At 41.9% G+C, this 15882-nt stretch overlaps 1 protein-coding gene and 1 long non-coding RNA gene across 4 annotated transcripts in view; one reads left to right on the plus strand and one right to left on the minus strand.

Annotated features, from left to right (window-relative positions):
• Positions 1-214: 214 nt before the first annotated feature.
• LOC141973122 (uncharacterized) lies at positions 215-4720 on the minus strand. The gene is made up of 2 exons (XR_012635486.1): positions 4367-4720; positions 215-1892 (listed from the first exon to the last, which is right to left on the minus strand). It is a non-coding gene; the product is annotated as an uncharacterized LOC141973122 (long non-coding RNA).
• Positions 4721-5136: 416 nt separating this feature from the next.
• The window catches only part of AKAP11 (A-kinase anchoring protein 11), a 44665-nt gene continuing 33919 nt past the window's right edge, over positions 5137-15882 (plus strand). For all 3 annotated transcript variants that reach the window (XM_074912538.1, XM_074912556.1, XM_074912546.1), the window contains exons 1-2: positions 5137-5261; positions 11124-11231. In XM_074912538.1, coding sequence (XP_074768639.1) covers positions 11172-11231 — 60 coding nt within the window. In that variant the 5' untranslated portion in view covers positions 5137-5261; positions 11124-11171. The remainder of the gene's footprint in view (positions 5262-11123; positions 11232-15882) is intronic.

A 15882-nucleotide genomic window follows, 5' to 3' on the forward strand; every position in this document is an offset into this window, starting at 1 on the left:
GGTTACATTCAGCAAACTTAGCACTCGAGCACGACTAGTTCTGACAATGAAGGGGGCTCTCCATACCAGTATTGACCTCAACATTACCAATTACCCAGTAAAGATCAGTAGCTTTTATCTAGTTCAGAAGATATATTTGCCTCATTATTGCATTTCTGGCAAGTTCATCCTAACTTAAATTCATCCACAAATATGAAGACAAAGAGACAGTGTGTTATCTGACAACAGGTATAAGAGTTTATTTCAATCTAAGAGTGTATTGTCTGCAGTAACTGTACTTTCTGGTTAGCAGGCACACACAAGCAGATACCATTAGGTATTGCTGGCATGCAATGTTATTTGAATAACAATAATCAAAAAATTAGCAATGAAGAGCATCCTGAAAATTCCCACATGGGCTTAGGTATCATCACTGATCCTTAAGGAAACATTCACTGATTTAACCCGCTTGTTCTAGCAATAAATGGTGTGCATAAATCACATGGCAAAAGCTGAAGAAATCCATAAGGAACCCAAAGTGCAGTACAGTTACATTCTTTTCTGATAGCAGTCAGTTATTGAGAGGGTGTTTCACCATTTTCTAATTGGACAGATTGGCACTGGAAATGCTGGATTTTCCTGGTTCCATCAAAACTTTCTACAGAAGCTTAAGCCATGTTCCGGCTGCGGCTGTTGGTCAGAAATCCAACCAAGCTAGCTGCTTACCGTGGCTCAGCTGACTGGCTATCTAGCTCCCTGGCAATATGCCAACTGCTCAGTTGGTTTCTTGGCTCCCCAGGCTTGTCAGCTGGCAAAGAAATAGATTGTTCCATTTTTGCCAGAAAGGCTGCAGAGCCAACACGTTTTGTTCCAGCACTCAATGAAACAAAATATTGACAAGCTGGAATTTCCTGTAGAATAAAAATTTTGCTTCCCTGCCAGCTCCAGTTATTATTGTACGCTCTTGTGTAACACAGTGACGGTGTTATCGCATCCTCTAAGTAAACACAATGCACAGAAAGGATGTGAGTCCAGAGAGCCTTCCAAGCCTCTGGATAAGAATCTCGTAGCAGCTGAAACCGTATCTATGCAGTACAATGCATCTTTTGATAAGGTTAGTTTGTGACGCTTTCCATTTTGCAATAAAAGGCCTATTAAGTTGGCTCTGAGAACTTGTTTGTCAGCAGGACATAACTGGCCAGCTGAGGGATGAATTCAGTATACAGCCTGTGGTACGCCCTTTATACATATTGTTTTGGAAGATGACTTGCAGAGGTTACAGATCAAACTCCAAGGAAAGAAAAAACAGTAACAGCTGCAACATAGTTACATACATAAAGATTATTAGGTTTTCACTGTTGAAAAAAGGAGTTAAAATATCCGTGAACACTCAAATAAAAATGACTTCTCAAAACATGTCAGTGGAAACAACAGATTGGGAAACATTCAATGAAAAGAAACCAGAAAATGTCATTGCATTATACCATAATGCCAAAACTGAACCCTTTGTCAGAGACAAATGCCGTGGTCCAACCCAGGTCAAAGATTTATGACAGGATGACTAATGAAATTATGCACTCAAACGAAGAGTTCCAGTTTTGTAGTTGGTACATGTGTCAAAAGTGTTTTCAAGGAGACACTGAGCAGGATCTAAACGGCAAAGTAAGTCAGCACATGGGTATGCCCTCGGTGGCAGAACAAGCCCATTTAAGCTGTTTCCCTTCTTGGTTGTCTCTGTGCTATCCTCAGTGCCACGCTGACACATTTATTATGTTGGTTGAACTGGATCAGCAAAAAGGAAGAACAGGTTGTTTTCTGGTCTTCTCAGTCCAATCTCATTAACTGCCTCATTTCACAAATGTTCATGCTGGCACAGTCCAGAAGCAGGGCAGACGTAGAAGCAGGTAGCTGGGCTGGGGAGCAGAAGGGTATGTTAGAAACAGAGAAGTCACTAGAAGTCCTTCATGAAATTATTACATTATGAGCTTTAGTTGTAGGGGGGTGAAATAGTATCAAGCATGGAGGATCCTTCCCAGCTTCTTGCGAGAGGATCAATGGAAAGGCTTCCCCAGGTTTTGAGAAAAGAAGCGTATACTATGCCTCCTGTTAAGGGTAGGTAGGAATAGAGTATACATTACCTACCTGCCTTTGAGAAGGCAATCTGTATTATTATAAATTACATCAGTGTAGTTTATTGGACGTAAATTAAAGTCTTGCCTGAACTTAATAAAGCTTCAGTTATAGAGGGACATTTTTCAGAGGTAGTATAATAAAGAAAAAACTCACTGACACAATCATGCAATGGTGTAGTTTTCATGTACAGAGGAAAAAAATCTAAAGGCCTAGTAAGAAAATGGATGGAAAGCAGCCATAAAGTCAGAGAGTAGTTCTTCAACACCTTTTATAGAACTGGCATTCAGTACCTTAGAGAGATGACATACAAGTCAGTCTGAGATAATCTCTCAACTAGTTGCTCCAAGCCAGTGATCCTGAAAATATCAAGCTTAAAAGACAGGTGCAGGCAGTGACTCAGGATAGTTCCAGGGACATGACAGTATTTCTGACAAAAAGATTCTCAAGATGCCTATTATTGACACTGAAAGAGTAGGCAGAAAACACTCCAGGCGCATGACTCCAGCCAGTTTCGCCCGATGCTGGTTCCCCTCCCTGGGCCTGATCCTGACCCCCACACATGGACTGACATCCCAGCTTGGCCTTGACCCATCACTGTCCCCACAGACGTGCCCGATGCCCTGGGCTGGGGCTGGCCCCGGATTGCTCTGCTCGCTGGCTGGAGGTAGTGGGATGGGCTTCGGCTGGCCAGGCCCTGCCTTGAAAAATATAAAACTGAACAGGACACAAAATAGTAGAACCCAGAAACTATACTCTATTTCTTCATAACTAATATAAATTTTAAGAAGTGTTGGCTGACCAGCCAACTTTCCTGTGCTTTTACATAGGCAGTATTTAAATAACTTGTAAATAAAAAAATAAATCACTATTGCAAAGCTATCACTATTTTTATTATTGTGTAAAAAACCATCTTTTCTGACAAACAATGGCATGCTGTGGGTTATGTTTCATAGTTTCCTGATGAGGGTAAATCTTGATTTATTTCAAGGTTTTGGCAGGGAGCCATAGGAACTCATTATTCTGAATAGTCTAAGGGGAATTATGAAACAAAGGGAATAAAAGGATTGAATTTATTTTTAAAGCATGCTTTCGTGTTTTTACATTGCTTCCAGATCTATTTTGTTTTGGAAATTTTTACTTACTGTAAGTTTTGATATATGAAAGACAACAAAACGCTCTAACAGAATTTTTAGTTATCACTAAAACTGAAAAGTGTTTTGAATGGAGTTAGTAAAAAAGAGCTATTTTGTCGGTTAACTGAAGATGTGTGAACTGTTAAAAGTGCCTTTACTCAAATGACAGTGTTTTTCCAAGCTAGGCTGGTCTCAATGGGCATTGAAATGATGGCTAACTTGAGTTAAATTTGATTCTATTATTAATTTACTTTCTCCCCATCCCATAGGGACCTGCAGTCCTTGGCAACATGAGAAACCTTTTATTTGTCTCACTTAGCTGACATTGTGACATACTTTAGAACCAGCAATCCCTTGTTTCTTATCTACCTAGTCTGTGCATGGTTTGTGGGCTCTGTTGCAAAGCTTCGTAGTTTTTAGGGTTAATGAAAATGTAGTTTATCTACCTGTTGACAAAACGAGTAAGTGAATATACATCCATCCCTTGACTTCTAAAGTGTCTAAAATGATTACTCAGCCCAGAAACAGCCTATGATTAAGGACTAAACAGATATAAAAGCCACAGCTCAAGTAAAAACAGAAGCTAGGCAGAAGCAGCAATTATCCAGAAAAATAACAGAGATCCAGTAGCAAAAATTCTCATATACTTTTTATAGGGCTCAGGTAGTACCCTGAAGAAAAATGCAATTTATAAGGAGGTCAGGGTCATCCCTCTGTCTGTCTGCCTTTCTCTCTTTAAAGTGAGGCAGGTTAGACTTTGAAATCCCCCAGTACTGAAAAAGCTACCAGGCTATCATCTTATGATTTTTTTTTTTTTCTTCCCTACCCCCTCAGTATGCAAAGTTTCAGACTCTTGCAGAACCCAGCTTTGGGGGCTCTTTCTTTTCTGTCTTCCAGAAGCTGTTGCAACCACATGTTGCCATGTCTGTGCCCTGTCTGTTGTCAGGTTAGTGTCTGAAAGAGCTGCTGCTGAAAAGGAGTTATGTTGGGAACCTACCAGAGATAGATTCCACGCAAATAAATTCCAAGCCCCAACTGCACATACACCTAAATATACATGTCCATCGTAACTCATGATAATTTGAAAATCAATTGCATATTTGCCGTGGTAAGTAGCCCACCTGATGAACAGTGGAATCTGGCAGCATTGAGTTTAAAAAGGAGTGGTAAGGGAGGAAGGGCGTAGGGGTTTCAGACAGGGTTTGGCAGTCTTGTTTGCGCCTCGTCTGACTAAAACCAGACTCCAGCCTCTTCTCCTCCTCCACCTACCCTGCTGAGCCAGCCCGTCGGCTGGAAAGCAAACCTGGCATGAGAGGCCTTCACCAGCAGCCAAAGTCCCGGCTGACTAGGCAGGAACGGCCCACCTCGCGGGCACGCCACCTCCCCAAGGCTTTGCAAAGGCCCCAACTACCGCGCAAGGCACGGAGAGGAGCGCCAAGCTCTGCACCGCACCGCGCATCTGCCGCGGAGCAGATCCTGACCGCTCGTTACCGTGCCGGCCCGCACCGCCGCTGCGGATGGGACCGAGCAGGTGCAGGTGCGGCTGCAGCGGCTCCGCGGCCGGGGAAAAACCGGGGAAACCCCCCGCGGCCGGGCGGGGCAGGCCCGGCAGGGAGACGCGGGGTGCCCCACGCCGGGCGGGGCCGCGGGCCGCCGGGCCCCCCAGCCCAGCCACGGCCACAGCGGGCCCGCGCGCCGCGCCGCGCCGCGCGCCAACCCAGCCACGGGCGGTGCGCAGCGACCCCACCCCTTCCGGGGCGGCCTCCAATGGCGGCGCGGAGGCAGCCGCCGCGTGACGCCCCTCCCGGCCTCTGGGGGCGCGCGAGGCTGCGCAGGGCTAGTGGGAAGTGTCGCGAGAGCGGCGGCGCGCGCTGGGGGCGGGGCGGGGCGGGCCAGGGCCGCTGCGTCGCGGCGGTGTCGGGGACAGCGGGACCGGGGCCGGGCGCTCGCTCCCTCGCTCCCTCGGTGCGTTGCTTTTGGCGGTGAAATGGCCGCGGGTGCCGAGGAGTCAGCCAGGTACGGGGCGCCCGCTCTTCCCTCCCCCCCCCCTCCAACCATCCCCCGCTGCCCTGCGGGCGGGGGCGGGGGGAGGTGGTCGCCGCTCTCGTCCCGGCGCAGGGCGGGGGGCAGCGCTGAGGGTGGGGCGCAGCCTCCCGGCCTGTCAGGCGGGGCTGGCGCCCACAGGTGGCCGCTCCCGGCGGGCGGAGGAGGCGCAGAGCATCCCCCGCCGCCCGTCCCCGCGGGGAGGCGGCGCTGCTGGTGGCACCCCAGCGTGGCCTGGGGCAGCGCAACCTCCCCACGGGCCCTGCGGGGCCTCCGCGGCGGCGCGCACACACCTGAGGAGAGCAGCGCGGGTCGGGGCCGCGCTGCGCGGGGGGCCCTTGTACCGCAGCACGGAGGGGGGACACAAGGCGGGTAACGCAGCGCTTTGGGCCTGAGACCCGCGGGGCGGGGCGGGGGAGAGGCGGCCAGCGCTCGCAGCATCCCTCCGTCTTCCCCGGAGAGCCCCTCGGTAGGCGCGGCGGCCTGCGCCGAAGGCCTGCCGGTGAAACGCCTCGGCCGGGAGTCTCGGATGGCGAGTGATTCGTGCCTCTGTTGTTGTGGTTGATGCACGGAGACTAAATACGTTCGTGTTGCCTCCAGCGTTGGTTGGCTTGTGGTTGATGCACACGGGTTAGATAAGTTCACCCCGTTCTCAACATTTCGGTTTTTAAAAGTGTCTCCTCCCCCTCCCTCCCCACCTTCTCCTCCCAGTCTCTGTCTTCCCTGAAGAGAGGAGGAATGAGTATTGCTCGTTTACTTTCTTGGCTCTTCTGAGGGGCTTTATTACTACCTGAAAGGAGGTTGCAGAGAGCTGGGGATGAGTCTCTTTAACGAAGTAACAAGTAATAAGACAAGAGGTAATGGCCTCAAACTTGCGGGAAGTTTACCCAGGGAAGGTTTAGACTGGATATTAGGAAGCATTTTTTTTACAGAACGGGTTGTTGGGCGTTGGAATGGGCTGCCCAGGGCAGTGGTGGAGTCCCTCCCCATCCCTGGAATCGGGATGACATAACGCTGAGGGATATGGGGTAGTTGGAAACTGTCGTTGTTAGGTTAATGGTTGGACTGGATCATCTTCAAGGTCTTTTCCAACCTAGACGATTCTGTGATTATGATTGAAGTACCGTTCTCCGTTTTCCCCCATATCCAGAGGGGCAGGGAAAGTTATGAACTGTAGATCTGGTATTACAGCCTTCTTATGGAAGCCCTGAGATATTACCAGAGTGAGATGGGGAGGAAAAGAAGTTCTGTTGTATCTGGGAAAGATCAGCTGTACTAAAATCAATGGTAACACAATACACTATCTCTGTACCACTTAGGAAGAGGCTTACATTGCTTCGTATTTGCAAGATTATCCTACAGTTAGCCTTTAATAATAGATACTGTCAATATAATTAATTTTAGAAATGAAGTGTTTTTAAATAATGTTGGGCCCATTTGTCCAAGGGAGTTTCTGAGTCTTCAGGCAAAGTGATTTTTTTTCGAGGCATGGTAATTGAATGATGCCATCTTGTTTGGTGTGTTGTAATTTCTTATCCTTCAGGAATTCTTTAAAACTTGTTGGCAGCTGAAGAAGTATAGTGGTGGAAAGTCTTATTCAGTATGGAAAAATAATAAAATAGATTAGATTATTCCCTCTTTCTGTTAATCATTTTGTATGATACAATCTAAAAAATACCCAAACAAAAAGCCAAAAACTACCTCCTAAACAGGGTATTCTCTGGTGAAGTTTTCTCTCGGGGGAAATAAGATCGCATGAGAAAATGCTACTGCTTAGAAAATATTACCACCACCATCCCCCCTTAATTGCACAAACCACAAAATCTAGACTAATGGATATTTCTGGTACATCAAGTGATATTTTTCTTCCCAGGACATATTTGTGAATCCAGACCCAGGAGTGGAGGGAAGGTGGGAGTGATGATTTTAGTGGTGATCTAGGCAGTGAAAATGAAGTGTTGCTTTGAAATTCATCAAGCTTAGTATTCATGTCATGTTCTGTGTAACAAAAGCACAACATAAAACAATTAGAACCAAACAAGAAAAAGAAGATCGAGCCTTTCAGAACTGTCATTAATGCTGACCAACAATGTGTATGCCACACACATCCCTACCCTCCACCCTGCCTTTTCTTAGTGTGGATGCGGCTGCGGTCAAGACAGCTTGTCGTTTTATAAATGGGCTTTTTCAAAACTGCCAACTGAATTAGTGAAAGTGATAGATCATTAGAAATGAGGAATAGAGAAGGATCCATTAGACAGTTCTGCCTGCTTCTTTAATTGGTTTTCAATAGCGATTGTCTTGCTAATGTTATAAAAGAGTGTATATTGTTGTTTTTAAGGTATTTTTAAATTTCATATTTTGAATGAATCTTTTGAAGCTTAGTATTTGATTAAACCTGCCTTTTGCAAATCATCAGCAAAGTTCTCGTGGTTGTTTCAGTTCATCATGTTGAAAGTGAAAAAAAAGCACCTTTTCTTTAAAAGAAAGATGTCTTTTTTTTTTTTTTTTTTTTTAAACAGTACTATGCAAAAATACTTTTTAAAAACAATCCTAGATGTATTGTTGTCATTGTCTAGAATCTTTTGTTGGAAATATAGTTTCATAAGAACATACTATATATATAGTCCAAATTTATTGACTATACAGTTCAAATTCCTCATGTCCTTGTATGCCTTTAACATAGGTGTGCAAGTGTACACATATGCCCCTAAAGCTGTTTACTCAGCACATCTGCCCTTTACAGAAAAAAGATAAATTTTCTTCATTTCTGTCAGGTAATGATTGTCAATACATGCTGACTTTTAATAAACTTATGCACAAGCTAAATTTATACAAAGGGGTGAAATCCATGGCAGAATTCCTGTTGGATTCCCTTAAGTTAATTATTTAATTTTACTCCTTACATAAATTCAAACAAAACTGGAAAAGCTAACTAAATGCTTATTGCATGGTCTGATGAGAAGGGTGTTCCTTAGCAAATCACTGGAAAAATGGATTTATAAATCACAGAGTAGTTTGGGTTGAAGGGACCTTTAAAGGTCATCTAGTCCAACCCCCCCTGCAGTGAGCAGGGTCATCTTCAACTATCTCAGGTTGATGAGAGTCCCATCCAACCTGACCTTGAAGGTTTCCAGGGATGGGCCATCTACCACCTATCTGGGCAGTCTGTTCCCAGTGCCTCACCACCCTCATTGTAAAAAATTGCTTCCTTTATATTTATTCCTTTATATTTTTAGGCTCTGCTAAAAATTTTGTTCCCATCTTTATTACAAGCCCCCTTTATATATTGAAAGGGCTTTATAAGATCTCCCTGGAGTCTTCTCCAGGCTGAACAACCCCAACTCTCAGCCTGTCCTCATAGGGGAGTTGCTCCAGCCCGCTGGTTGTTTTATGTCGCTCCTCTGGACTCACTCCAGCAGGTCCGTGGCTTTCCTGTGCTGAGGGTGCCCGAGCTGGACACAGCACTCCAGGTTGGGGTCTCACAAGAGCAGAGTAGAGGGGGAGAATCCCCTCCTTCGACCTGCTGGCCACACTTTTCTGGGCTGCAGGTGCACATTGTTGGCTCATGTCCAGCTTTTTGTCCACCAGTACCCCCAAATCCTTCTCCTCAGGGCTGCTCTCCATTCCTTCATCCCCCAGTCTGTACTGATAGCAGGGGTTGTCCCAACCCAAGTGCAGGACCTTGCTCTTGGCCTTGTTGAACCTCATGAGGTTCATGTGGGCCCTCTTCTTGAGCTTGTCCAGGTCTCTCTGGATGACATCCCATCCCTCAGGCGTGTCAACCACACCACTCAGCTTGGTGTCATTGTCAAACTTCCTGAAGGTGCACTCAATCCCACTGCCTGTGTCGTTGATGAAGATATTAAACAGTACTGGTCCCAGTATGGACCCCTGAGGGACACCACTTGTCACCGATCTTCAGAGTCTACTAGCTGATGCCACAGGAAAATACTTAACCTACTGCCTACCGAGGCAGTGTAACTGGTAGACTGCTGTATCTGAGCAAATACTGCAGGACCCAGCGTGGTTATAGTGTCATCTCCCTGATTTTGCTGTGCTGAGCTTTGTTAAATTGCTGCAAGAAGCAAATCAGTTCAGAAATGCAGAGCTCAATTGACTTGACCCTATGTGAGAAACCAGCTTTTCTCATAGGTGGCTGCTCTTAGGACAAGGATGTGTCTAAGAGTTATTTCCCTGTTATGATTAGATGAACAGAGTGGATTAGCCATTTAAGGTAGAGCAGAGGGACAAGTGAGGAAGGTTTCTTTTTCTTGATATTGTTTCATGACTCTCTTTTTTTTTAAAAAAAAACCCCACATGAGTCTTAACAGAAGCATCGTTGTGTTTTTTAATCTCCATCCACATAAGTTTACTATGATTTGAATTTATTTATATTTTAATATATATATAATCTGTCTAACATGTACCTAGCTGCTTCAATTTGTTGTCTTAATTTTCCAAATTTCAGACATCCAGTTCAGAGAGATGCTGTGTTCCAGAGATTGAAATATTGCAGTTTATTTACATAAGTGTAACTTTTTTTCCAAGATTCTAGCAAGTTTATCTTTATGAAGGAAAGCAGAAATCAAGGTGGAATGTGAATACATGTGAATAATCTCTTACTATTGTGTTCTTGAGGAGGTTTTACTTTGAGGTGCTGGGGAGGAAGATGAAGAATACAGTTTCTTTATGCCACTACTCATTTTACGATTTAAATTACATATACTCAAGGACAAACCCATATAGAGATTTCTTGCTCATATGAAGGTTAAATATAGGCTCGAGATGAGATAGAGAAAACCAAGCTGGTCAGTTGTGCAAAGGAGACCTGTACTCTGATATCTTGGTTTTTATTTTTTATTCTGCAGTCATTTTTACATGTATTTGCTCCTTACCTGGTTTGTTTTGGATAATCTAGGAGTTCTTTATCCTGGCTAAATTGCATGACCATGGGAAAAGATTAAAACTTCCAAGAACTTAAAAGCCCAGCACATGCTTTCTCTTTTTATTAATACCCTCTATTTATTGCCTGTTTTGGGGGATGTAGAGTTGACTGAAACAAGATAGATTATTCTGATTATTTTCGTTGCTGCTGATTAAACAGGAAAACTTGAAAATCTTGTTTGGATTTCTTTGCTGCTTTTTTTTTTTTTTTTTTTTGTTCTTGTTAGAATTAAGACTTAAGATCAATAAGGGTAGCTGACTGGAGCAGAAACGCTTCTGACCTAATTTGGTGAAGTAATAGTGCTGGTAAATGCATCTTTGGTCTGTTGTGTTTTGCCGGCAGAGACAAGACTGCTCAGAGCAGTGCTAGAGAGCAATATTGCTGATACATGTTAGCCTGAACAGGAGTCACATGTGTTTGTCTGTAGTACTTACAGTTGACAGAAATAAATAGGCCAGTTGTTTGAGTGGGTAAGTACTATGTTTTCCTCTCAAGATTGTTGAAGGGTAGTTCCAGTGCATTGTATGGTACAGGAATCTGCTGATAAACTTCATTAGAGTATCAGTGAGAGTGAAACAACATTTAATGTAACATTCTCCCCCCTTCCAGTGCAGCTTTGAAATCTAGTTAAAGAAAAATGTTGGAACTAACTGTAAGGTGTGTGTTTTACATTTTGTGCATTGTTTCAAAAATTGTTAAGGCAGTACTTTTTTAAAGGGAGCAATCAGCATGGATTGTGTGCTTTTTAATCTTTCTCAGTTTTAAAATGCTTTTTAATTGTGTTTGTTTTTTTTTTTTTTTGGTTCTTGCTTTGTCTACTTGCATTTTCAAAATGTATACAAACCAAATGGAGAAACAAAATAATTAAATATAAATGTTTTTTGTAGGTATTTTTGAGCTGACTTCTTTCATCGAATACTAAGATTGGTAAAATCATGGATATGTACGCCAGGGCTCAGGGCAATCGAATGAAACCAAGAATATCTGTGAAAAAGGTAATTGTATTTTTTAAGACATATTATTTCAGAGCTTTTAGATCTTTACTGCAGCAGTCTGATAATGAATCAAGTAAACTGCTATGACTGGTTGGAGTGTTTTGGTTTGTGTTTTTTTTTCTCTTTATATGTTTTAAGCAGACATGTTACATGTTTTAAGCAGATTTTGTTGTTTTAAGGAAACAGTGCCTGTGGTATAGGTTCTGTAGAAACTGCTTGAAGGCAAAGGTTAGCGTTATTGGACTTCCAGGCAGGTAATCAGTTGTTCCAGGTCCTGATATGGAATGTTAACTGTCATACGTTAAGCAGTTTGTAAGTATGGGTGATATTCTTTCACTTTAAGACACACAGTATTGGTTTATGAGAAATCTTCAGCTCAAATAGAGTTCTTATAACTACAGCATTCTTAACCTGAACATAAACCGGATTTTAGAGGACTTTTAGTCTGCCCTTTGTTTGTTTTTCTTCTTCAATTTTAAAAAATCAAGCCAAACAAACCAATGATTCCCCCCCCTTCCCCCGCAAAGTTTTTAGACCTTTGGGTTCCTGAAACATCTTTCTGATAATGACAGTGACTGGTGATTCCTCGCTGATTCTAATGGTTGCCTAAAATATTAGCTCTGTGAACTGCTGCATTGCCATTGAGCATACTGGACTGTGTAGTTCTGGGCACATGAATTTGACCTTTCTCAGGTGTCTTGCACAATTCTGCATTTTCATACAGGCAGACTCCAATGTTTTGGTCTGTGGCTACTTCCTCTTGACGTTTCCCTGAGGGGTGGCTACTTAGATTGTAATGTGAAACTTTCTTTCTCACAGAGACAGGCAGTAGGGTGGTCAGAATTGCACTGTGTTTCATCTTCTGTTGATTCACAGCTTGCAGTCTGATTCACGTCCTCTTCATAATACTTTGTAATACTTAACAGGAATTGTTGCCGTAGTAGCTCTTTAAAAGTCAGTGCATGGTTGTGGTATGCACATTTAAAGGCTAAATTTCCATTTTTACAAAATTACTTTAAATATTCAGTTCATTTAAATCTTGCAGCACATGAAATCAGAAAGAGCTGCTTTGGTACTTAAGAGGAAAGTAAACATGACTCTCCAGGACTTGATTTCTATGCGGATGGTGGCATCTTAGAGGTTTGTGGATTGTCTGAAATGTTAGAGAGCAGTTGTATAAAATAGTTCATGAGACCAAATAGTACAGAATTTCTTCTAGTGTACTGTGAAGGATCCATAGGTAATGACTTCTTGATTTGCTGTTCACAAAGTAGGCAATGTAAACTTTGAATTGCTCATTTGAACTAGAGGCATGACAAGGATTTTCATTGTTCAGGTCCATTTTCCCCTGCATAGATTTGAAGATATTTGTGTTTTTCCCCTAGCGTGACTTGGTAAGTCTTGCAACTGAAATTGGATTTCTTGAGAGACATGTGGATTTCGAATTTCTGTGAGGAAGGTGTACAAAGGCCTAACAAACAGAGCTTTATAGACTGTTTGTGGTTTGGTGGGTTGGTTTTTTTTTTGGTCCATGTGTTGATGTATATTGGAAGTAGTTGTACTATTTATAAAAACAAATGACATCCTTTTGTTGAAGATGACCTCTTGTCCTTACCTAAATTGAGCTGGTAGTCTTGGGAACTTGCTGGTTTTCAGTTTTTAATGTAGTTGTGTGTCTCCTAAACTGGGGTTGTGAGAGAACTTGCTTTCATTGTCTGTTGGATAGGAGGATTTCCCTGACATTAAATCCAGTCATTTGCTGTCACAGTCACAATTTTGATAAAAATATGAAAAAGTTATTCAGTATAGTCTCACAGTTAATGAGGGGACATAAAAAAAACCCCTACTGCTGTTTAGATCTTCGAACCACACTGCTGTAATAGCTAAGAATCTTAGGAGTTCCAGGCTGAAGCTATTCACAGCAAATTTATACCTTTTTGTTTATAGTTATCATTATTCTTCAGCTTAAATATTTTTTTTTCTCTTGCTGATGTTCACCCTCGTGATGTTTTTACAGTTGATCTGTCCTCCGTTGGCCTTGGTTTTTGGAAACTGTGTAAACTAAGGTTTTAGTCTGCTTTTGTATGAAAGCCTCTGCATTCCAGCGATTATCCTTCGTAGTCCTACTTTCTGTGCTTGTTGTGATTTAATCTTTTTACATGTGGATGATACTGTATGTACAGTTATGCAGGATGTCCTTCTCAGTGATTCTGATTTCAGTTCCTTCACTAAAGGATACATACTAGGATCATGTTTACTGTTTTCAGTGCTGTATCATATTGACCATTCATTGCTATACTGTGATCAACAAGTCAGCTCAGGTCTTTTATTTTCGAGCTGGTGAATTCACAATTCTATTTTAAAGCTTGCTTTTATTTTTTTAAGGATATAACTTTGTACTTCCTATGGTTGTGTTTTAAAATACTCTCACATTGAGCAAGTTCTTCCTGTATCATTTGCTGTTCTTCCTCTTAGCTGATGACATCTGTTTATTTTGAATTATCATCCAGATTTCATCTCCATATTTACTTTTTTTTCCCCCATTAAATTTATTAATGATGATAGTGCTTGACTTGAGTCTCAAGATAAGTCTTGAGGAAGTGAGTTACTGGGTTACTGACCTACATGTACTATATCCTCAAAAAAACCCTTTTGATACCTCCATTTGGACAAATTCTTCTTTTCCAGAAACAGGTCTTTTAGTAAACTCTGCCTTTTTCTGGTTTTGTTAACTCTTCATGTGTTTCAGTGTAAATAATCAATGGAAGTCCAGATGAGATCTTTTCTTTATGTATGTGTTGTGCCTGTTAATTTCCATATCTCTATTCTTTCCATGTTCTGAACTTTTTAATGTTCACTAATATGATCATAAAAACATGCATTACTTCCTTCCTCTTCCTTTTTAAATATGGATATTTTCTCTTCAGTTATGCAGTGCCACCATGAGTGTACTACCAGATTTACATGTAGTCTTAATGCTGATTCTTCTATACCCGAGGGAGATTTTTCCAGTTCTTGCATCTTTCTTCTTTTCCCACTTCAACTTAGTATTCTCCAAAATCTTTCCTTCACCTCAGTAGTTCTAATGCCATACTCCTGTTCGAGTTACCCATCCTGACTTTCAGGGATAGAGAAAATACTTGCTTATAAATAAGGTATATGTAATAGTTTGTAGCCCCAGAAAACCTAACTACTAGAGAATAACGATGAGCCCTTCTCAAACTGAATCACTGTTGGTGTGCAGCATATTAGCAAGTCACATTGTATGACTTTTTTAATTACTATTTTGAGTGCTGTGATTTAGTAAATCATTGTAGAAGCTGAAAATGAGACATTTCAACATGCTTGCTTGACTTCACAAATGGCTTTTGTATGAGATAAATGGAGGAATTAGTGGGGAAGAGTCTTTGAGTAATATTGGCATTGCAGCCACCTGTGAATTTGGAAGATCCAGAGAATCAAAGGGAAAGATGCTGTCAGCATACTTTGGAAAGTACAAAAATATATAACTGAAGTGTTGAAGGTAAATTGCAACAAAACGTGGTAACAAAGTTGTAGATGAAAGTGGAAATCAGATGAACACTTCATTAATTTATTTCAAATGAGCTAATAACTGCCTCAAAGGCATTTTAAAATAGTTCAGCTGTTACTTTTCCATAAAAATGACTGTTTTGACTGCTTTAATGTCACTTGGCCTTGGCCACCAGAACATTAGTCTGAGCCTTGTTTGTTAACATTCTGAAATGTATTTTGGTGTTTCAGGGTAATTTCCTGAAGCAAAGTTTCCATTTTGCTTTTCTCCATTCTAGAAATACTTTCCTAATTTTGTACTGACATGATGACACTGACCGTGCTATAATAATTGGGCTTCTCATGTAGTAGTACTTGATGCCATTTTTTGGGGGGGGGGGGGGGGGGGGGAAGAAATCTTGAGGTTTAACGGTAATATGCAAGATCACTTTTTACCTTAAAGGGATTGTTTTTCCTGTGGGAATATCAGAAATGCAAAACATTCTCTGACTACATTTGGCCATCTAGCACTTAGACTATTGTTTAAGAAACTATGCAAATTTGAAATAACTCGTCATAAATTGGACACACTGATTTCTCACTTTGTTTTTAACAGGGTAGTTGTGTAGAGAAGAAATAACCAGATTAACAATTTATAACTATGTGTAATGGTCTTACTTTTCTTTTTAACCCACTTGATAGAGAAGATGACAATTTTTTTTTTAAAAGTTGCTAACTTCCTAAAACAAATGAGAGGGTCTTGTATTTTCACAAGCTGAGTGAACCAGCTTTTGTTGTTGCTCTGTCTTATTTGCGTTCAGATACCAGGGATGATAATTCTTTTGTTCTGCTGGTCTTCCTTACACTGGGAGGAAGTCTTAGATTCTTAATCCTTTTTTAGCCATCTGTGGGTGACTGCATGTCACCATAAGCATAAATATAAGAAATGTTACAAGAAGTATTTACATGGGATTAAGTTACAGTTATTTCACATTCTTCAAGGAATGGGAAAGGCGAATATGTGTGGATTTTCTTGTTTGTTTTTTTTTGTTTGTTTTCTTCCTCTCTGACTTTTGAAGCCACCTCCATTACTTTTCTTGGCTAAATTTGCTTTTCGTCCTTTTTAAGGAAAAGCCAATGG

The sequence above is a fragment of the Athene noctua genome, chromosome 1 (assembly GCF_965140245.1).
Source record: "Athene noctua chromosome 1, bAthNoc1.hap1.1, whole genome shotgun sequence".
NCBI lineage: Eukaryota > Metazoa > Chordata > Aves > Strigiformes > Strigidae > Athene > Athene noctua.